Source organism: Argopecten irradians, chromosome 6 (assembly GCF_041381155.1).
Source record: "Argopecten irradians isolate NY chromosome 6, Ai_NY, whole genome shotgun sequence".
NCBI classification, from domain to species: Eukaryota; Metazoa; Mollusca; class Bivalvia; order Pectinida; family Pectinidae; genus Argopecten; species Argopecten irradians.
In genome coordinates, this window is record NC_091139.1 from 12,197,095 (window position 1) to 12,221,862 (window position 24,768).

Here is a 24,768-nt window from a genome sequence, read left to right on the forward strand (position 1 = left end):
GACTTCCCGTGATATATCGTTTGAAAACTACATACATAAGTCTTTGCCTATATGGTTACCGTTATACCTACAATGGGAATGCCATATATTCTGGTGCCATTGTTGGATTATACGAGTAAAAGATAAATTGGAGTTATTTTTGAATTGACAGTTATAGTAACGCCCCCTGGCTATGTTAACTCTCTAGCTACCTCCTCAGCCTGTGTAAGCCCCTTACATACCAATTTCCTGATTGCAGATTTAGACATCTGGAAATAATTAACAGAGTGTAGGTTAGGTAATAGAGAACGGTATGCAGAGAGTTGTTTACTTCCGTCAGTAAAATCCGGTCACCATACCATAACTACTTGAGAAGCATTGTTCTGACTAATGCCAATATTATTTTGTTTTCTCGGAAAATTACTCAACCTGGTGCTTCAAAGTATAAGTTTTAATTAAAGGTTAATTTTATAATAACCGAAGATATGCGGAAGTTCCGTTAACTTCTATATCTTTGGTGCAATATGTTAACAAAAAGTATTTTGAAGGTATTGATGTGATAAATTCTCAAATATAACCCATGAACATTTATAATTTTAATTATTTAAAACAAAGACTTTTCATAAATTATTGTGTAATCGAGGACCGTGATTTTTAGAAAAAGCCGGAAGTTTGCCTATATATACATAAAAGAATTGACTTGTAAGATACTGTGACATGATTTTCATTGGCTAGTTCATTGCGGGCGATAATGACAAAACATTACTTACGTATAGAAATCCAACTTAAATTTACACAACTATAAATACATATCACTTCAATCAATCTATAGGAAAAAAAATCAACAGATCGAGGTTACATTCAATAGAACAGATTATGCAAATTTTTTACTTCCGTCATAAAATTTGGATGGATACATGGTATATATCTCTAGAAAGCATGTTGTTCTGCTAAATGTATATGAAATTGTTTGTTTTCTCGGAAAATTTATGAAACCTGGTATTCAAAGTATATTCCGTTAACTTCTATATCTTAGTTGCAATATGTTATCTGTGTTCTAGTCCTACAAATAAACAAAGATATTTAATAAAACACTTTGGAGATTTCTTCCCCCACGCCGTTTGAATTCACAACAAACTCTGGACAGGTCTGATTCCAATAAAGATGTACTTTTGATAGATACCGTTGTTTTAAGTTCTCCGCCCGGACAATAAATGCCTAGCAACAGTCGTCTGACGCTAACCAGAATCCACCGAGAACTTTAATCAACACTAAAACCCATCACACAATAGATACTTCAGAGGCAACAATTTGTATCGCTGGGAGCAATAAAATAAAGTTTGTAGACATTGATTAGTATGACGTGTTGTTATCCGACTCGTATACAGGTTTGTGTAATACGTACAGGTTTGTGTAATACGTATACAGGTTTGTGTATTACGTATACAGGGTTTGTGTAATCCGTATACAGTTTTGTTTAATACGTATACAGGTTTGTGTATTACGTATACAGATTTGTATATTACGTATACAGGTTTGTGTATTACGTATACAGATTTGTATATTACGTATACAGGTTACGTATACAGGTTTTGTATATTACGTATACAGGTTTGTGTATTACGAATACAGATTTGTGTAATACGTATACAGGTTTGTGTAATACGTATACAGGTTTGTGTAATATCTAAACAGGTTTATGTAATACGTATACAGATTTGTGCATTACGTATACAGGTTTGTGTAATACGTATACAGGTTTATGTATTACGTATACAGGGGTTTGTGTATTACGTATACAGGGGTTTGTGTATTACGCATAAAGATTTGTGTAATACCTAAACAGGTTTGTGTAATACGTATACAGATTTGTGCAATATGTATACAAGTTTGTGTATTACGTATACAGGCTTGTGTATTACGTAGACAGATTTGTGTATTACGTATACAGATTTGTGAATTACGTATACAGGTTTGTGTATTACGTATACATATTTGTGTATTACGTATTTACTAATAATTCTCCTATGGTATTATGTGCCTGTATACAAAACACAGGAACACATGCTCCATTGATTTCTCGTTATGGTTGACAGGTCTTGGTGTCCATTACTAAATATGGTTGATGTGGTTAAATGTCCTGTATTTACACATTCAATGTAGATGCAATGTCACGCACCTGTACGATTTGCATGTGTTTACTGATCATTTGTAAACAATGGGATGTTTATACATGTAAATACAGACGATGAACTCAGGTCACGGATTTTGTAATGAAGGTATGTCACAGTGCATTCTAAATGGGGACGTACTGTGAGTAATCATCGTAGGCCTTGGTGCCTAGCGTATGTGTGTAACCGATTCAATTCAATTCTTTTATTACTTTCGGCCTATCAATCATTCAAATATTGAACATAAATTTCAGTTTGTTTGGGTTATTTGTTACATTGAAGGATAAAATGATATTCGTCTTCGATCTCTCTTGAATCACACATGTATGTACTACAAAAACGTCATAATCTTAGAGTATTATTGTATCTACCAGTTTCAATAGCTAAATAGTGTGAAGATAAACGCAACTTGGTAAGACAAACTCTATACCGTTCATGAATATCAAAAATAAAAAAATGTATTTCGTGAGATGAAAATGCAAATTGATATTATCTACAACATGTTATATATATATATAACATTTTCGAGATGCCTCCAATAAAGAATGTAAATGTTGTTGGGTTTGATAAAAAATTCTAAGATTTATCAATGGCAAAATGTTATTACTACAATTTGCATATATTTGCTGGTTTTCCCAAACATATCCCAAACCAAGTGAAAAAAGTTCATTTTTAACAGAAGTGACCGTATTAAAATTAAACAATTCCTTGTTTAACCATTTCTCAAAAATTCACATGATCGATTTAAAATGCAATTTTGTGAATTCATTAATTTAAACCAATATTTGATTATTCTAAATTTCCTGTAATATTCAAGTGGATATCATCTCTTACTCACAGTAAATCATAGAGTTCGTGGTTGATTTTTTAACATTAAAAATGTGTTTCCAAAAATGAGTATGAACCTTTTCAATGTCATTTGCTTTTGACGAGCCCCATACTTCACAACCATAGTTTAAGATACTCCTTACATATGTCTCAAAAATATTAAGCATAGTTTCAATATTTAATTCCATATAATTAGATTTTTAAGAGTGCAAATATGGCTTTGCGGCCTTGATTTGATAATTGGCTTTGGAAAGTTTGAAATTTATTATCGAATTTCAAGCATACTCCTTAATATGTGAATTGATTAACACAAAACGACTGTAATAAGTTTTCCTTTGGTTGGCGTCTGTGGCCTTTCTCAGCTCTTGCCGAAATGCTTTTTACAACCAAAACAATAATGAGTTTTCTTGTAATGAAAATTAACACGTCTTTTGTAAAATGCAAATGCTTGACCCTCACTGTGAATCGTGTGGTTTTCATTCCACGTTAAAATTCACTCGTGGTTTTGCGTGGTGCCTTATGACATATGTTTATATACAGTATGTATCATATAAAGCATCGACAACATTTATAAACCATTTACATTTGCTCCTCTAATAACCGATGGACACAGCGACAAGAGGTAGTTACAACCCTAAACTATACCAACATTCCTTATTCCCACTGTCACGTTTTCAAATGTAGAATCTGAAGATTATAAAACTATATCTGTGTTTTTCTCTCTAGTTGGTAAAGTTAAAGATGCTGACAAATGACATTTTTTCTCTATCAAAAAGAGGAGCAAACGATTTATGATTTTTCTTCAGTTACAGATGTTACTTACTTTACACCATTACCACCATTGAAAAGTTTGAGCTTCTAATTTTACTTTAAGTTCAAAATATAAAAAATAATTTAAATTGCATCCCGAAAAAATTCCGTACCACTATATCCTATATGGAATGAAGTACTGATTGTGCATGCACTAAAGGACAAAATGAATGATTTTTTTATATTTTTTGTGTTAATTAGACATATGTAGAACACGATTAAACACCAATTATTGTTCAAATGATAAGAATTTAAACCATATTTGATAATTCAAAATTTCCTGTAATATTCAATTGGATATCATCTCTTACTCACAGTAAATCATAGAGTTCGTGGTTGATTTTTTAACATTAAAGATGTGATTGCAAAAATGAGTATGACCCTTTCAAATGCCATTTGCTTTTGACGAGGCCCCATACTTCACAATCATAGTTTAAGATACTCCTTACATATGTCTCAAAAAGATTAAGCATAGTTTCAATATTTAATTCCATATAATTAGATTTTTTAAAGAGTGCAAATATGGCTTTGCGGCCTTGATTTGATAATTGGCTTTGGAAAGTTTGAAATTTATTATCGAATTTCAAGCATACTCCTTAATATATGAATTCATTAACACAAAACGACTGTAATAAGTTTTTCTTTTGGTTGGCGTCTGTGGCCTTCTCAGATCTTGTCGAAATGCTTTTTTACAACCAAAACAATAATGAGTTCTTGTAATGAAATTAGCACTTCTTTTGTAAAATGCAAATGCTTGACCCTCACTGTGAATCATGTGGTTTTCGTTCCGCGTTGAAATTCACTCGTGGTTTTGCTCGGTGCCATATGACATATGTTTATATACAGTATGTATCATATAAAGCATCGAAAGTATTTATAAACTAATTACATTTGCTCCTCTAATTACCGATTGTCACGGCGACAAGAGGTAGTTACAACCATAAGCTATTCCAACATTCCTTATTCCCACTGTCACGTTTTCAAATGTAGAATATGAAGATTATAAAACTATATCTGTGTTTTTCTCTCTAGTTGGTAAAGTTAAAGATGCTCCATCGCTGACAAATGACATTTTTTTCACTATCAAAAACAAGAGCAAACGATTTATTATTTTTCTTCAGTTACAGATGTTACTTACTTTACACCATTACCACCATTGAAAAGTTTGAGCTTCTAATTTTACTTGAAGTTCAAAATATAAAAAATAACTAAATTTCATCCCGAAAAAATTCCATGTCACTATATCCTATATGGAATGAAGTACTGATTGCCCATGCACTAAAGGCAAAATGAATGATTTTATTATATTTTTTGTGTTAATTAGACATATGTAAACACGATTAAACACCAATTATTGTTCAAATGATGAATGTCATTTATGCTCTGTCGGAGGTGGAGCATCTTTAAGCATATCCGGAAAGTATACAAATGGTTGCCAATTCAATAGGATTGTTGGCCTCTATGAAGATTGAGCATGGACAGTATTTACCAGGCTGTGTTCAAATAATTGGGGATGGAAACAGTCGATAACTTCGGAGATCTTAGTGAAGTATTCGACACATTATTGTCACACTGCCAAAACGTAATGTGACGATGAATGCCGCCTTGTTTTACTGGTGGGATGGTAATGGCCCCCTAGCTTAAAAAGAGCATATCGGCGAGGATTTTCGATTTTAAACAGCAAGAGAATTAAGTCAATTGGCTGTCTGGACATACAGCTAATGAAGGTCTGGTGTGGCTTTCGGGACGCTGTCCAAAAGATAACGAACCCAATGAGAAAGTGAGTCTAGTTGGGGAACGATAACATAAGAGAGATGTTGTGGTCAGCTTCCATCAGAATCTGCCTCGTCGAGATAAAATTTCCTGTCACAATGCCAAATGTTCTCAATAACTATCTCTTTCTGCTGACCGGCCTTGGCCGAACTGGTGACCAAATAAACAGTATCCGAAGTAAAACGACTTCGGTTATTAGCTGGCAAAACACACGTTAAACGATACTCGATAAACAGTTTATACAGCTGTGCAGGACAGAAATAACAAGTTGGTATTCTTATTTTCAAAGCCTCTGTAGAACCTAATACCTGTGATTTTTTTACATTAAATGATTTATCCTTGTGTATTTTCTGACATTTACTCGAAAAGATGACATGCGGAACAGCAATCGTTTAGTTCATGATTGAAACCTACATTCTTAAATCGTCAAAAGACAGTTTTTAAAAGAGGTAATCGAAGAAGACATAAATCAAATAAAACGTTTTTCTCATTCATCATCAAGAGCTCCGGAAATATTTCAAATGTTAAATGGTGTAAAAATGAAAACGAATTCGCCAATGCTCCAAGTGTTACTGGAGTATAACCAAATCAATGAACTACTCAGCATATATTTGTATGCTGACAGGAACCTTGGAGAACAATCCATTTAACATTTCAGTAGACAGAACTGCATAACATGGAACAAGTCATTCCCATTTGTAATTGCATTTCGACACGCCATTCTTGACACCTACCCAAACGTCTAAACCTAACGCCTCTGCGGGGTTATATCCAGAAGTTTTTGCTTGTTCAAAATGTTCGAGGGAGCGGCTGTCAATGTGTCTAAATGACATTTAAAGTTAACTACATATTGAATTTACTCATCACATAAGCACAGTAGGGTTTAGCAAACGTCATATACTTGTTCAATGACGTCATCTTATCATATAGCACTTAGTCTTTGACAGATTTCTAAGAAATATTGAAGATTTTTTTACAGCTTGTTACCTAATGCCTACTCAATTCTCACCAGACTTTAGGTTGTTCGGATTCTGCTAAACCCTCAGATTTTGAAATTGGTTTATTTCTCAACATATTTGCTGATATAGTAGTATTGTATATACAAGTAAATGGTACCTGTACCCTTTTTCTGATATGTATGGAACTATTATGTTAGCTTTGAACTTGTACTTTAGAAAGTAGAGACACCAATGTGTTTATCGGAATATTTCACCACAGGTTTGTCATCATTATAGATTCCATTTGTAACGATCACAAGTCCCATGTTAGCATGCTCACGTTGCTATGATCAGACGTTGCCACGGACATTTTTAAAGAAGATTTCATTCAGAAATTGAGTCCCTGAGCCTAGTGTACACACTGCAACGACATCCGGTGGTTATCACTAAAGCAATCCATTTGGATCACAGTAAATGCTTCAGATAGCTATTGCTCTCATATCAAGACCTTTACAAATAGATAATGACGTAATGCCAACAAAACCATCTGTCGACTGTCCACAGTGGATAATGACGTCACATCCAGGACTGTTTTAGAGGATGTACAGTACAATGTACATACGGGTATACCGCTTTATAGAATATTCTAAGTCTTTCAATAGGCCTACTGCTAATATACCCTTCATGGCCAGGCTTGCACAGTTTGTATGACAATTTGAAATATAAGTCTCAATGATTCTTCTACGTTTCCAATTAAATCTGAAAAATCATGTGATACAGTTTGTATTATAGACGGAATACATTTTGGAGCAATCTTAGGAGTGTCCGTATGGTAAACGTTTATCGGAAACATGCAATAGAATCTGAGATCAGTGGAGTCCGCTTATCAATTGTTTAAATGTCATACAGATGTGTGGGTATTTTGTCGGGGCCTTTTCCGTGTTATCTGTAGCTAGATGTGGCTATGTCATTCTGCCGCGTACCTGGCAACATTGCACGTGCCCACAGTACAAGTTTACGTCACACGCGTTTCCGATGAAGGTCAGAGTTTTCCAATGGCAACAAGCAATCTGTACATATGCTGTTGGAAAAGTAAGCTGGCAACATACAAATAGACGTACTGAAAATGTCTGTTAAACGCGCATGCGCATGTACAAATAAAAATGTCGCAGCCAACACCCGAAGTTTGTATATCATGTTTTTTCCCCACTTGAACGGCATTTAATAACTTAGTATTTAACTATACGACTCCAAACCTGTATGTGTCCTGCATTATGTGTCGGGATTTTGTGTGACGTTTTTTGATATTTGGGAATAGGTATGTAGGCCCCTTTTGTTGAAGTGTAATCCTTGTCTACCCTTGAACCCTATCTCAATGATATTTACTACCAAAGATATCGAATAGAACACCCCACCGGACTGGTGTCCAACAAACCAATGTACCGTACAGACATTAAAGCTGACCGCTAAATAGGCACACGTATAAGACACAAGTCTAAAAGACAATGATAAAACGGTGCGATAGGTCAAGGGCTACTAAAAAGGTCATAGGTCACAGGACAAGGGTGAAAAATTACATTACAATATTGGCAAACGAACAATATGATCCCAGAATGCTGCAGTTCACTATCTCAGTAAGCGCTCTAACTAGGATCGGTGTACACTAATGTATTAGGACGTCGTTTAGAAAGTTGCCATGAGGCACAGTATGTAATGTACTCTTGAAATTTGTGTCAGTACATCTAACGTACGCGAAGGTATGAAAAAAACATATAATCATCATAATTATATCTGCACTTATGAAGAGCTTCACCTAACAGTACATACAGTAATACCGATACAAATATAACAAATATTAATTAGTTTATTCTATAAACACGATTATACAAATATAACAAATATTAATTAGTTTATTCTATAAACACGATTATACAACTCGTTACATATCATGCTACACTAGTAAGGCCTTGTAATTAGAGATAGTCAGCTAAAATCCAGGATTAGTATTAATTATAGATAGATGAATTGTACGTTGAGTGGCGACTGTCAATGATATGAGTATTGTTTATTTACGATAAGTAGAACAGAAAGGTGTTTATCGGCTGCGCAATATTTTCACCTGCCAAAACACGAGTGTTTGTAATTGTTATTAACATACCGGAATCAAGCGTTTGTTTATGATTGGGGTTCATGACATCGCATCCCTTTCTAATTACCCTTTCTAATTACATCGCGGGTGTGTCCAGGGCCCGGAAGGGGTACAGAATCAGGTGTTTGTTTATGATTGGGGCGTATGACATCGCATCCCTTCCTAATTACACCCTGGTATTATCCAGGGGCCCGGAAGGGGTACAGAATCAGGCGTTTTTTGTTTATGATTGGGGTTCATGACATCGCATCCCTTCCTTATTTCACCCTGATATTATCCAGGGGCCCGGAAGGGGTACAGAATCAGGCGTTTGTTTATAACTGGTGTGTATGACATCGCATCTCTTCTAATTACATTCCGGTTATGTCCAGAAGCCCATTAAGGGATACAGAATCGGGCGTTTGTTTATGATTGGGACGTATGACATCGCATCCTTTGCTAATTACACCCCGGTAGTGTCCAGGGGCCAAATAAAAGGTACGACATCAAGCGTTTTTATGTTGGAGGGTATAACATTACATCTCTTCCATCAATTCCTTAATAACAAATAAAAACCAAACCATTGACTAAGTATCACAGTGAAATATATTACACCATGTGTAGAATTCTAGGTAATGTACAGTCTACAATCAGCAGGGTAGTTATTAAGACCTAAGTTTCACTAAAAGTGATCATGGATCATGTTAGAGGTACACAGAATGCTCTCAGTCAGTAGACAGCTTTTTGTACTAATTCGCTAACACAGTACTAGTACGTTAGGGTCGGGAATAGGCAGAGAGATGTACATTGTACAACTAGCGTGTGTAAAACTGATATGTGAGGGTAAGGAATAGACAGGGATAGAGAAAACTAGTATGTAAAGATGTCATAGCAGGGTTATTTTAGCATCATACAGAGAAACTGGTACACCATGGAGAAATGGGGTGTCAGATGAGGACTGGGAGAAATGGGGTGTCCGATGAGGACTAAGAACAGAAATAATAGTACATATCAATTACATGTACATGTAGGTCAGAATAAAAAAAAAACAAAAACCTTCTTCTGGTGCTGTACATGTCATTGGCGTGGCCATATTTAATGACTACAGATTTTGAAACGAATTGTATCTATAAAGAATGTATTTGAGTCATTAATTAGATTGACAGATTTTGAATTCAAATTGTCTGCGTTATTGTCAACTCTTGCTTGAATCAGACAATTTGGTTGTTACATCTAGAGCTACGTCAGTAGTGGCATGACGTCATTGTCGAAAATTAGGCGCTACACTTAAATGGAACCACTGCATTGCATATATCATCAAATCAAAAATTGAAAGTCCAGTGGTATAGAGCAGGGTTATTAATAAAAGGGTTCCGTTGAAGGTTCCCGTTAGGTTATCTAGGAATGGCTTTCTTGTATGTTACATATTTTGGAGACAACGAGTCGTTAATATTCCCGTGAATACTTTCGATGTATGCCAAACAAAAGAACCATCACTAGAACAGTAAATTAATCGGTACTCGCCCATCGAAAACACTTCAGCTGGTTTAATGGAATGTAAAAGATTCATAGGATAGAAGACTAATTCCGCGAGACGCAGTCGGTGTCAGGAGTGCCTGGAGTCTGTCTAGGAAACTCGGAACGTCAATAGAGACCAACAGGGATGAGGAACAGAATAGAACCATTATCGGCTTCCCGTACTCCGTTACTGTCAGTTACCAACCTATTATCAACACAAAAACTCACTGGCACAATGTTCTGAATTTCAATGTTCCCATCTTGTTGTTAGAACAAACATCTAAATACGTTTTTATCACATCGACAAAGTCAACACAACATTGGAACGTTAGGCTTACATTGGGACTCTTTACCACCACTCGTCAACACCTGCGCATGTCTGCGGCGTTTGCTTGCCTTAAAGAATGTAACAACCTTGACCAATTGCCAAAATCGCGGTAGTTAAGAATAGACATTTTGGAACAAGTTACGCCAGGAAGCACCAAACACTTTCGCCTGTGTAGAGGAGAACTACATAGAACTATTTCGAGGGGATTACATGCTGTTAGAGGGAGGTGGGCGGCACAACATTGTTACACACCTGGGCGGGGATTATGTCGAAGTTATAGAGAGATATGTACCCGTTAATCAACAGCCTGCAGTCTTAGAGCTGTGCAACCATTTATAATTGTTCGTAAGAATTCCACAAGTGAAACAAAACATGTCTTGATACGGCACGTCAGCTATCGTAGGTCTGGAACTGAAGGATTTACACCATTAGCAATCCTACCAACTTTGACCGCTAGTGACGCCGAGTCCTGGAAACAGTCGTTTATATAAATGACAGTATCCAATTGGCCGCTCGGAGAGTCCGTGTCCATGGTCACAGGATCTGGCGCTGACAGGGAAGCTCTGACCGCTGATTCCCGCCGTTAATTCATCATTCCTGGTATAAACGCTGTGGAGCCGCATTGTGTTTTGTTGATGGTGGTGGTATAGTTGTCCTCAGAGGCGCAATATCACGGTGGATAGTATCATCATTTTACGTCAATACCTTGTGTTTTAGTGTGTGTGTTACAAATTATCGTCATTCTTATTGGATATATATACCTAACAACGCTTTATTCTGTCTCTTGACCACATAGTGGGCAGCCTGTTGACCATGTCGGAGACGATGGTCAAGTCCAAGACTCGTTCCGAAAACAACAACACCTACCACTGGAAGGTGGGAGCTCAGAGGAATGCACCATGTTCCTGTGCTCGGTAATGTCTGGGGAAGAATCGGGTACGGGGTAGGGGTGAATGGGTAAAAAGAAAAAGGGGGTAAGGATGGGCGGGTTTTACAGTAGGAAAGGGGGTAGGAGGGAGGGATAGGGCTTTGTAGGTATCGGGGATAGGGATGAGGCTTGTGAAGTATTAGGGGTAGGTACATGTATGGGACAGGTAGGTGGTGGGGAAGGGGTTTGGTTTTACGGGAAAATTGGGAGGGGGTATACTTGGGACTAAGGGGTATAACTATTGTCAACCTAGACATGGCCAATATCGTTACATTATACTGAACCATTCCTGTTTTAATAGATAAGTCTAGCATCTGTTTACAAGGTGTGTTGTTTGTAGATATCATTTACAGCCTGTACACCGCGCTGTGTACACGATCACGCACGATTTACCTCAGATTGCCCCGATAATTAAGTGCACGTGTGCGTGCACGTTCATTAACGTGCTATCTTGATGGTGTAACTTTTTAATGTATGGGTAATATTGTGTATATCAGAGTGTGGGCTTCACCGACTACAAGTCTAAGTGGAAGTGCTCTAACATTAAAGTTTAAATGATAAAGTGAATTTTTCATTGTAGGGTACAGGCCGGCGCGAGCGTTTGATCAGTCCAAACCTAACCCTCTATCTACACACAGTAGTTTAATGTCGAAGTTGAACGGTGACGTTTGTTTATAGTGTGCTAATTGTCTGTGATTTACAAACCTCGTGGTATGTAAACTGTTTGTGCCATAACGACAGTACAAGTGGTAGCGATTTTACCACAAAACAGATGTATGTGGTGCCAGAGCGACCTTGACCTCCTGCAAACCCTACTCAAGTTAGTAAGCGCCTTGGAGACCCAGATATAAGGAAGATGTATCGATTGTCTTCTGATATATTCAGTCTGCTGCTTCGCTTCTGTGGGTTTTCAGAGGAAAATAATTGAATGAAAGTTGTTTATGTAGTGAGACACATATTTGTGGCTCTTCGGGCTCCCTAAATAGCTGAGGAATGGCCGTTAATGGAATAGAGTGTTGCTGTCTGATATATATAGGTGTTGCAATAACTGATAAGAGGATGGATTTATGAATATTCAGTATAAAGCTTGTTAATTAATGAAACGCTTGTGGATGTGAGATGAAATGGAATTTTGTGTCGTGTTTGCTATATAGGTTAATATAAATTATAAATGTGTAAATTTGCGGACTTCTTTGTTTTTATGAGTAAATACAGGCACATTCATCTTTTTTTAATGCGATAAATTTCTTTATGAGCCTCTGTGTCTGTCATATTGTTTGATAATATCTAGTAAACAATTTCTGTGTGTCGCTTTCCTTTTCGTGGGTAAAAATGCTAGTTAGTAGGAATCTGTATTTCACATTTGTTGTCGTGGGTAAATTGAATATGCTGGTAAATATGAATCTGTAGTTCACATTTGTTATGTGAAAATTAATTTTTTTGTAAATATGAATCTGTAGTTCACGTACATGTGGCTAAATAATTAAAGCAACATGTCAAATTTGTTATAATGTAAAATATGTTCTTGTTGCTGTTGTTTAGTTGGATAACAATGTAATTCCGTTTGTTTACGGGGGTAAATATCGGCTTTAGTTTTGCAATAGGTTATGGAAAAGGATACAGAGAATTAGCTATGTAGTTGTCGGTTCTATACATCATGTTACATTATTCATGTGATGGGACATGAGAACAGTTAAAGATAGGATACTATAATGCATCAGTTCCAGCGAGATCTCTAAAGGTAGAGATCGGAAAAGAGCTCAGTGAAAATACTCCATTCTCGCGTGCATACATTGCATACATTTCAATATCTATTTTTATCATGCTTATTTATCTTGCCGATTGATTCGCTTGACATAACTTCAGAGTGGTTCATTGTGTGGTACAGATATATAAATATATTGGTCTCATGACAGTCTGAAAAAATATCTCAAATTACCTAAATACATGGTCGACAGATCAGTTGAATGTTAACAATATGACATTGACGTTAGTGTTCGTCTATAATTTAGTCATCAAGGGAAAATTTCAATGTCTCTATTTTACTCATTAGGGAAATTTCGTGGAAAATGGAGATGTTTATACCACAAGGACAAAGTGTCGCTCGCTCTGGCATTGTTGAATTGATATGAGACCATATTCAATTTACTGCTATGTATAACTATGGTCATACTCTAAATGCATTCATTCGTTCTTGAAGTCATTAGTTGAATTAGTTATGATAGATATAAAATATGAATGATGAGTTTTAACTTGAATTAGCGAAGGTCGATATATGTATGTTCAGTTTGTCACATACCAGTACATGTTTAATAGAGAGGCAATGGTGACTAAAGGACCACATGTAAATGTATGTAAAACAGTACCGATCATATTGAATATGAATCAGAAAGTTATCTTGGGCTTTTAGTGGTGAGTATATAATAGTACTTGTAAATATATGCTATCAGTTTTAACTATATAGCTGTGAATCTAAAGTTATGGCCGATGGTACATTCGTTATAGACCCCGTGGTAGTAACGACACTATTTTAGTGTCACTGGTACAAATATCGTAAAGACATTAGGTCTAACGTCTCTCAATATCTGACGTCTCTGAGGGTCTTTACATATATTTTAGATACTAAAACAAAGTCAGCCGCCACGGTGGCAGCATTGGTATTTAGTATTAATCGGTGCATCCCATGTAAACCATTGTCTTCATATCGCAGTAGTTGTTCGATATTTGGTGGTACATGTTTGTCTACTGTAAAATGTACAATGAATTGATGTATTCAGTATTAAGACGCTGGCTCTAGCCGTGCACATGGTCTTAATTTCAATTTAGTTTAATTAATTTGTGCCCTGTCATGTCGTTTTGGAGTTTGAATCGTGTGCGATATTCATTGGGATTTATTCCGACCTGGAAGGTATGAAGTAGGTGATAAACACCCCTTGTTACTGCAGGCTGTAACACGCTTTGTTCTAATGATGTGAAATAGAAACGAGGCATCAGTTTACTACGGTATCAGTTCAGTGTAAGTTGTCCCCGACAGATTACAGTGTTACGGCTACATAAAATATCGATCGCTCGTACTTTCAGAATTAGTTCTGTGTTTTATTACAACTAGTCTTTGATGTAGACATAAACCAGAATAAACTATACTGATATTACTCCGAGGACCAAATCACAACTGATATCACTCCAAGAATCAAATCACAACTAGTATTACTCCGAGGACCAAATCACATTTGATATTACTCCGATGACCAAACTACAACTGATATTACTCCGAAAATCGAACTACAACTGATTTTACACAGAGGATCAAACTACAACTGAAATTACTCCGAGGATCAAACTACAACTGATATCACTCCGATTACCAAACTACAACTGAAATCACTCCGAGGATCAAACTACAACTGATATCACTCCGAGGATCAAACTACAACTGATGAATTACTCGAGGATCAAACTACAACTGATATTACTCCGATGACCAAACTACAACTGATATTACTCCGAGAGTCGAACTACAACTGATTTTACACCGAGGATCAAACTATACTGATATTACTCCGAGGACCAAATCACAACTGATATCACTCCAAGAATCAAATCACAACTAATATTACTCCGAGGACCAAATCACATTTGATATTACTCCGATGACCAAACTACAACTGATATTACTCCGAGAATCGAACTACAACTGATTTTACACCGAGGATCAAACTACAACTGAAATTACTCCGAGGATCAAATTACAACTGATATCACTCCGAGGACCAAACTACAACTGAAATCACTCCGAGGATCAAACTACAACTGATATCACTCCGAGGATCAAACTACAACTGATGAATTACTCGAGGATCAAACTACAACTGATATCACTCCGATTACCAAACTACAACTGATATCACTCCGAGGATCAAACTACAACTGATGAATTACTCGAGGATCAAACTACAACTGATATCACTCCGATTACCAAACTACAACTGAAATCACTCCGAGGATCAAACTACAACTGATATTACTCCGGGAACCAAATCACAACTGATATGATATCACTCCGAAGACCAAATCACAATTGGTATCACTCCGAGGACCATACTACAACTGATATTACTCCGAGGACCAAATCACAACTGGTATTACTCCGAGGACAAAACTAAAACTGATATTGTATTCTTACAACTCCAAATACAAAAGTATTGTGAACTGCTTCCCGTTTTGTATATTGCTATTTTCGTTTTGAGTCTATTTTACAGTATGTCCATTATTTGGTTTCGGGTCTACATTATTCTGTGTTTCGATCCTGATCTGTTTCGTTGAATATCTCAGTCTAGTTTATTTAGAGGGATTGATTCTCACGTTTTATAAGATGATGTAAATTACCCGTTTTACCAGTAATACACACTTGGCCCCCAACAATCATTGTAGCGAGGATATCCGTGATACAATGTATATATATACTAAACTTGTTTGCTCATTTGTACAACTGCAATTCCTTGTATGACAGTCATGACTGACAGGTAATATTTAGGCAGTTAAAAGTGAGTATATATTAGATAAGATATAAGATAGACTTCATTATAAACCTGTTTAGGGTACGTTATTTACAAATACTGTCGGCACACCCAGTGCAGAGGTCATGGCCGACTTCAGTACTTTCTCTTCCGTAAACTCGTCCTGATAACGAGGCCAGCTGGCACATGCGCGCTCGCTTTAATTGGTGCTAATGTTTGATGTGCAACAGTATTACAAAATGCTTAATTATGTCTGTACGTACAAGACTATCGTTAACGCAATGATATTTTGTTGCCGGAAGAGAAATGTTTACATGAATGAAGGAGAACGAGTCCTTTTCTTAGAACAGATTTTACGTACAAAATGGTACACTTTCTGACCTTCGACGTAATTAGCACACATAGCGATTTACAGAAGGTAAACGCATGTATTTAAACGAACACTTCTAATGATAAACAGGCACCGGATCAAGAGTACAGAAGAGAAATGCGTGGACCCATATTTTAAAATAAAAAACATGTCAATTTTAAGTAATATTTTAAAATCATATACATGTAATTATGTAGCGTTGTGACGAAGGTTCCAAACACATGGTAGATATATTGGATCGCGTTTTCCAAACAAAAACTCGCCGCAGGTCTTCATGCTCTTTGATGGCCAAAGGTCTCCATGGCCTTTGATGGCCAAACGTCTCCGGATCCATGGTCTATGAAGCACTGTGATACAACAGCGAATTCATGCAGATTATCACTTAGATTGGCTGACGGTTTGGGTCGCCTTTCGAAGGATGAGCACTGCAATGACGTCACAGTCGGTGCCATAGTTACAATGCTAGTATTGAAAGGATTCTTGATTGTGGATATTATGCAAGGCAGGTCTTCAGCGGTGATGATGTGAATTCGAATTTAAAATTAATTGAATTATCCACTTAATATGTTGACAAAGTCCAGCTACCCTCTTATTTTTCCATGATGTTCTGATAGTTTACATTATATAAAGTAGGAAGTTCTTGTTTTGAGATTTTTCGAGATCTGTAATAATTTGCACACTAGGTCTATTTTGGCGAAATATTGCATCACTCATAATCATCACTTCTTGTGCTATTTTTGACCTTTTTTTTTCTATTGAAACTATACATGTTGATCATTTCTGTCGCTACTCTTAGTGTTACACTCATGGTAGCAAAATGAGTTATGTCTTATTTTCAATTGCTATTTCTATTTTTATTCATTTTTTTTTTTTGATTTTCACATATTTCCACAATGAAACAAAGGTTACAATGGCCCCAATATTGCTCATGCCAACTTCCATGACAATCGTATCATCTGACGTGGCTGGGAATATTGAATTGTTCTGAGAGTAGAATGGATGAACATTGATGTCTGCTGGTTGTTGTTCCCTGACGTGAGCCCTCAATACAGCTCTTACAATATTACATAACCGGCCGCTTTCTCATTCAAGTGCTATCTAATTATAACCAAAGTTACAGACAAATTGAAATTTATAAAGTATCTGTCAGCTGACTTCACCACCGACTTTCTGTGGGGAGAACAACAACCGATATCGTCGTTAGCGATGTGGATCCTTAATAGCTACATACTTCAACGGGCTATCAACAGCCTCATCTTAATTGCATTGCGTTCTTCTGCATTTTTATCTGCTAGACCTGCATCATAACAGTCTGTAAGCTCGTCTGTGATTGGCTCTCACTGCATGGCAGTCTACCATGGGACCAATCACACACGTCGTTTTTGTATGCATTAGGTCGCTTAACAAGTTTTAATAGCTAAAATTAACTTTAAACATGCCATTTTCGATCTGAACAACTGACATTATATGGACCACTGATTGCTACAAGGTGATGTTTACAATTGATAAACTTGTGGTGTGTGTTTACCAGTCGATCGATTCCATCGTTGTTACAATGTATACTTGTAATGTCGTCTGCCATCTTACTTCATTCTATCAAATGACATGCTGTAATGGACCAGCTGTGGTGTCTGCAATGACATTGTTTCCCAATGATTAATGTATTTAAATTTTATTTGTATGATATCTTGACAAAGTTAGACAATAACACTACATACCTGCTGGTAGGTTTCAAATCATCTTATAAGATCGTTCCCGAAAGGTCAGAATGATCAATATGTTGTGTAATTGCGTTACGTTTGTTGTCATCGTTCGCTGACAGATAAACGTCTATGTATATGAGGGGATTTCTAACCTGAATGGCTTTGACCTTCATTCAAGGTAAAAAAAACCCTCAAAACTCCAAATGATTTTCGCTAATATGTTTAAGAGAGAAGATGGGGTCCGTAGGGGACCTGATATTTGGTCCGTAGGGGACCTGATATTGGGTCCGTAGGGGACCTGATATTGGGTCCGTAAGGGACCTGATATTGAGTCCATAGGGGACCTGATATTGGGTCCGTAGGGGACCTGATATTGAGTCCATAGGGGACCTGATATTGGGTCCGTAGTGGACCTGATATTGGGTCTGTGTGGGGACTAGCCATTGGGTCTGTATAGGGGACCTGATATTGGGACTGGAGCATGCCGGGAAAACGACAATGACCACCAACTTCGTCCCCGATCACATGGGACAAATATGGACGTTTCTAGTAATGAATTCAAACTAGATCTTGTCACTAATTACGGGATTCAGAGCCACGATGTTCGGTATATACCAAGACTTGGATGTATGGCTACTGTGTTAGTGTAATATACTTGACCTTCATTTAAGGTTACGGGATTAACAATGATGAAACTTTTAATCGATTAAATGAAGCTTATATGAAGTATATCACAGGATCACCAATGAGGGCTTTATAGACCCATTGAGGCCTTGTTTTCAGTACATGTAATTGAGGCCTTGTTTTCAGTACATGTAATTGAGGCTTTGTTTTCAGTACATGTAACTGAGCTCTTGTTTTCAGTACATGTAATTAATTGAGTTCTTGTTTTCAGTACATGTAACTGAGTTCTTGTTTTCAGTACATGTAACTGAGTTCTTGTTTTAAGTTCATGTAATTGAGGCATTGTTTTCAGTACATGTAATTGAGGCCTTGTTTTAAGGTCATGTAGTTGAGTTCTTGTTTTCATTACATGTAACTGAGTTCTTGTTTTAAGTTTATGTAATTGAGTTCTTGTTTTCAGTACATGTAACTGAATTCTTGTTTTCAGTACATGTAATTGAAGTCTTGCCCAGTCGTAACTTTGGTTATAATATCGTAATTGCGTGTCCAGTCGTACCGTTGGTTATAATGTCGGAATGGTGCGTCCAGTCGTAGCGTTGGTTATAATGTTGGAATGATGTGTCCAGTCGTAGCGTTGGTTATAATGTCGGAATGATGTGTCCAGTCGTAGCCTTGGTTATAATGTCGGAATGATGTGTCCAGTCGTAGCGTTCGTTATAATGTCGGAATGATTTGTCCAGTCCTAGCGTTGGTTGTTATGTCGGAATGATTTGTCCAGTCGTAGCGTTGGTTATAATGTCGGAATGATTTGTCCAGTCGTAGCGTTGGTTATAATGTCGGAATGATTTGTCCAGTCGTAGCGTTGGTTATAATATTGGAATGATGTGTCCAGTCGTAGCGTTGGTTATAATGTCGGAATGATGTGTCCAGTTGTAGCGGTGGTTATAATGTCGGAATGATGTGTCCAGTCGTAGCTTTGGTTATAATATTGGAATGATTAGTCCAGTCGTAGCGTTGGTTATAATGTCGGAATGATGTGTCCAGTCGTAACTTTGGTTATAATGTCGGAATGATGTGTCCAGTCGTAGCGTTGGTTATAATGTCGGAATGATGTGTCCAGTCGTAGCGTTGGTTATAATGTCGGAATGATGTGTCCAGTCGTAGCGTTGGTTATAATGTCGGAATGATGTGTCCAGTCGTAACGTTGGTTATAATGTCGGAATGATGTGTCCAGTCGTAGCGTTGGTTATAATGTCGGAATGATGTGTCCAGTCGTACCTTTGGTTATAATGTCGGAATGATATGTCCAGTCGTAACTTTGGTTATATTGTCGGAATGATGTGTCCAGTCGTAGCGTTGGTTATAATGTCGGAATGATGTGTCCAGTCGTAGCGTTTGTTATAATATTGGAATGATGTGTCCAGTCGTAGCGTTGGTTATAATGTCGGAATAAGTGTCCAGTCGTAACGTTGGTTATAATGTCGGAATGATGTGTCCAGTCGTAGCGTTGGTTATAAATGTTGGAATGATGTGTCCAGTCGTAGCGTTGGTTATAATGTCGGAATGATGTGTCCAGTCGTAACCTTAGTTATAATGTCGGAATGATGTGTCCAGTCGTAGCGTTGGTTATAATGTCGGAATGATGTGTCCAGTCGTAACGTTGGTTATAATGTCGGAATGATGTGTCCAGTCGTAGCGTTGGTTATAATGTCGGAATGATGTGTCCAGTCGTAGCGTTGGTTATAATGTCGGAATGATGTGTCCAGTCGTAACTTTGGTTATAATATTGGAATGATGTGTCCAGTCGTAGCGTTTGTTATAATGTCGGAATGATGTGTCCAGTCGTAGCGTTGGTTATAATGTCGGAATGATGTGTCCAGTCGTAGCGTTGGTTATAATGTTGGAATGATGTGTCCAGTCGTAGCGTTGGTTATAATGTCGGAATGATGTGTCCAGTCGTAGCGTTGGTTATAATGTCGGAATGATGTGTCCAGTCGTAACTTTGGTTATAATGTCGGAATGATGTGTCCAGTCGTAGCGTTGGTTATAATGTCGGAATGATGTGTCCAGTCGTAGCGTTGGTTATAATGTCGGAATGATGTGTCCAGTCGTAGCGTTTGTTATAATATGGAATGATTGTGTCCAGTCGTAGCGTTTGTTATAATATTCGGAATGATGTGTCCAGTCGTAGCGTTGGTTATAATGTCGGAATGATGTGTCCAGTCGTAGCGTTGGTTATAATGTCGGAATGATGTGTCCAGTCGTAGCGTTGGTTATAATGTCGGAATGATGTGTCCAGTCGTAGCGTTGGTTATAATGTCGGAATGATGTGTCCAGTCGTAGCGTTGGTTATAATGTCGGAATGATGTGTCCAGTCGTAGCGTTGGTTATAATGTCGGAATGATGTGTCCAGTCGTAGCGTTGGTTATAATGTCGGAATGATGTGTCCAGTCGTAGCGTTGGTTATAATGTCGGAATGATGTGTCCAGTCGTAGCGTTTGTTATAATGTCGGAATGATTTGTCCAGTCGTAGCGTTGGTTATAATGTTGGAATGATGTGTCCAGTCGTAGCGTTGGTTATAATGTCGGAATGATGTGTCCAGTCGTAGCGTTGGTTATAATGTCGGAATGATGTGTCCAGTCATAGCGTTGGTTATAATGTCGGAATGATGTGTCCAGTCGTAACGTTCGTTATAATGTCGAAATGATTTGTCCAGTCGTAGCGTTGGTTATAATGTCGGAATGATTTGTCCAGTCGTAGCGTTTGTTTATAATATTGGAATGATGTGTCCAGTCGTAGCGTTTGTTATAATATTGGAATGATGTGTCCAGTCGTAGCGTTTGTTATAATATTGGAATGATTTGTCCAGTCGTAGCGTTTGTTATAATATTGGAATGATTTGTCCAGTCGTAGCGTTTGGTTATAATGTCGGAATGATTTGTCCAGTCGTAGCCTTTGGTTATAATGTCGGAATGATATTGTCCAGTCGTAACTTTGGTTATAATGTCGGAATGACGTGTCCAGTCAATGTGTTTGTGCTTTAGTTTAACAATTGAAATTTCCCATGATAGTTTGGACTGATCAGACTCCACTTGGCCAGGTACATGTATAAAAAAACCTTGATTTCTGTATATGATGGATGTTTCTCTCCCCTCCATGTACACAACAAAGTAATGCGTGTGCTTAAAACATCGTTTCGAGTTCGGATACATAGTGCTTTAGGTAAGAGCGCATTAGAGAAGGTGCATTCGTTCACATACACCATCGGCTCATAATGACCAAATGAAAATCATATACAGTGTATGTTTGGTAAAAGCAAAGTAATATACCACAACCAAAATATTCAAATGAATACTTGAGCCCGTGGCATTTTATTAATTGCACCCTTGTCACGTTTCTAGCACCTGTCAGCATCCTACATTGTATGGTGAACCCATTAACCTTAATACACCTACATCTCCCTCCTAATCCTACACACACACCTACAACATCCTACACACACCTACATCTCCCTCCTAATCCTACACACAACACATCTCCCTCCTAATCCTACATAAACACCTACATCCTCCCTCCTAATCCTACACACACCTACATCTCCCTCCTAATCCTACATCCTCCTCCTAATCCTACATACCACCTAAATCTCCCTATAACACACACCTACATCTCCCTCCTAATCCTACATACACTACATCCTCCAATCCTCCTACACACACACCTACATCTCCCCCTAATCCTACACACACCTACATCTCCCACCTAATCCTACACACTTACATCTCCTCCTAATCCTACACACACCTATATCTCCCTCCTAATCCTACACACACCTATATCTCCCTCCTAATCCTACACACCTATATCTCCCTCCTAATCCTTACCAACCTAATCTCCCTCCTAATCCTCACACACACCTACATCTCCCTCCTAATCCTACACACACCTACATCTCCCTCCTAATTCTACACACACCTACATCTCCCTCCTAATCCACACTACACACACCTACATCTCCCTCCTAATCTACACACACCTACATCTCCCTCCTAATCCTCTACACACACCTACATCCTAATCCATACACACACCTAATCACCCTAATCTATCTCCTACATACACCTACATCTCCCTCCTAATCCTACACACTTACATCTCCCTCCTAATCCTACACACACCTACATCTCCTCCTAATCCTAACTACACACACCTACATCTCCCTCCTAATCCTACACACACCTACATCTCCCTCCTAATCCTACACACACCTACATCTCCCTCCTAATCCTACATACACCTACATCTCCCTCCTAATCCTACACACACCTACAATATCTCCCTCCTAATCCTACACACACCTACATCTCCCTCCTAATCCTACACACACCTACATCTCCCTCCTAATCCTACATACACCTACATCTCCCTCCTAATCCTACACACACCTACATCTCCCTCCTAATCCTACACACACCTACATCTCCCTCCTAATCCTACACACACCTACATCTCCCTCCTATCCTAATCCTACACACACTTACATCTCCCTCCTAATCCTACACACACCTATATCTCCTCCTAATCCTACACACACCTACATCTCCCTCCTAATCCTACACACACACCTACATCTCCCTCCTAATCCTACACACACCTACATCTCCCTCCTAATCCTACACACCTACATCTCCCTCCTAATCCATACACCTATATCTCCCTCCTAATCTACACACACCTATATCTCCCTCCTAATCCTACACACACCTACATCTCCCTCCTAATCCTACACACACCTACATCTCCCTCCTAATCCTACACACTTACATCTCCCTCCTAATCCTACATCTACATCTCCCTCCTAATCCTACACACACCTACATCTCCCTCCTAATCCTACACACCTACACCTACATCTCCCTCCTAATCCTACACACACCTACATCTCCCTCCTAATCCTACACACACCTACATCTCCCTCCTAATCCTACACACACCTACATCTCCCTCCTAATCCTACACACACCTACATCTCCCTCCTAATCCTACACACACCTACATCTCCCTCCTAATCCTACACACACCTACATCTCCCTCCTAATCCTACACACACCTACATCTCCCTCCTAATCCTACATACACCTACATCTCCCTCCTAATCCTACACACACCTACATCTCCCTCCTAATCCTACACACACCTACATCTCCCTCCTAATCCTACACACACCTACATCTCCCTCCTAATCCTACTACACACACCTACATCTCCCTCCTAATCTACACACACATCTACATCCTAATCCTACTCCTATCTCCCTACCTAATCCTACACTTACATCTCCCTCCTAATCCTACACACACCTACATCTCCCTCCTAATCCTACACACACCTACATCTCCCTCCTAATCCTACACACACCTACATCTCCCTCCTAATCCTACACACACCTACATCTCCTCCTAATCCTACATACACCTACATCTCCCTCCTAATCCTACACACACCTACATCTCCCTCCTAATCCTACACACACCTACATCTCCCTCCTAATCTACACACACCTACATCTCCCTCCTAATCCTACACACACCTACATCTCCCTCCTAATCCTACACACACCTACATCTCCCTCCTAATCCTACACACACCTACATCTCCCTCCTAATCCTACACACACCTAACATCTCCCTCCTAATCCTACATACACCTACATCTCCTCCTAATCCTACATACACCTACATCTCCCTCCTAATCCTACACACTTACATCTCCTCCTAACTATACACACACTATATCTCCCTCCTAATCCTACACACACCTACATCTCCCTCCTAATCCTACACACTTACATCTCCCTCCTAATTCTACACACACCTACATCTCCCTCCTAATCCTACACACCTACATCTCCCTCCTAATCCTACATACACACCTACATCTTCTCCTCCTAATCCTACACACACCTACATCTCCCTCCTAATCCTACATACACACCTACATCTCCCTCCTAATCCTACACACACCTACATCTCCCTCCTAATCCTACACACACCTACATCTCCCTCCTAATCCTACACACACCTACATCTCTCTCCTTATCCTTCACACACACCTACATCTCCCTCCTAATCCTACACACACCTACATCTCCC

The 24,768-nt window shown here is 38.3% G+C and overlaps 1 protein-coding gene across 11 annotated transcripts in view; it reads left to right on the forward strand.

Annotated features, from left to right (window-relative positions):
• Window positions 1-24,768, forward strand: part of LOC138325010 (uncharacterized) — a 96,620-nt gene that overhangs the window by 39,763 nt on the left and 32,089 nt on the right. The window contains exons 1-2 of one of the 11 annotated variants that reach the window (XM_069270329.1): window positions 9,808-11,073; window positions 11,270-11,387. The exons of 8 other annotated variants lie outside the window; for them this stretch is intronic. In XM_069270329.1, the coding sequence (XP_069126430.1) occupies window positions 11,287-11,387 (101 nt within the window). In that variant the 5' untranslated portion in view covers window positions 9,808-11,073; window positions 11,270-11,286. Of the gene's footprint in view, window positions 1-9,807; window positions 11,074-11,269; window positions 11,388-12,039; window positions 12,222-24,768 lie in introns of those variants that run through there. 2 more of the 11 variants (XM_069270333.1, XM_069270334.1) reach the window with 2 other exon arrangements.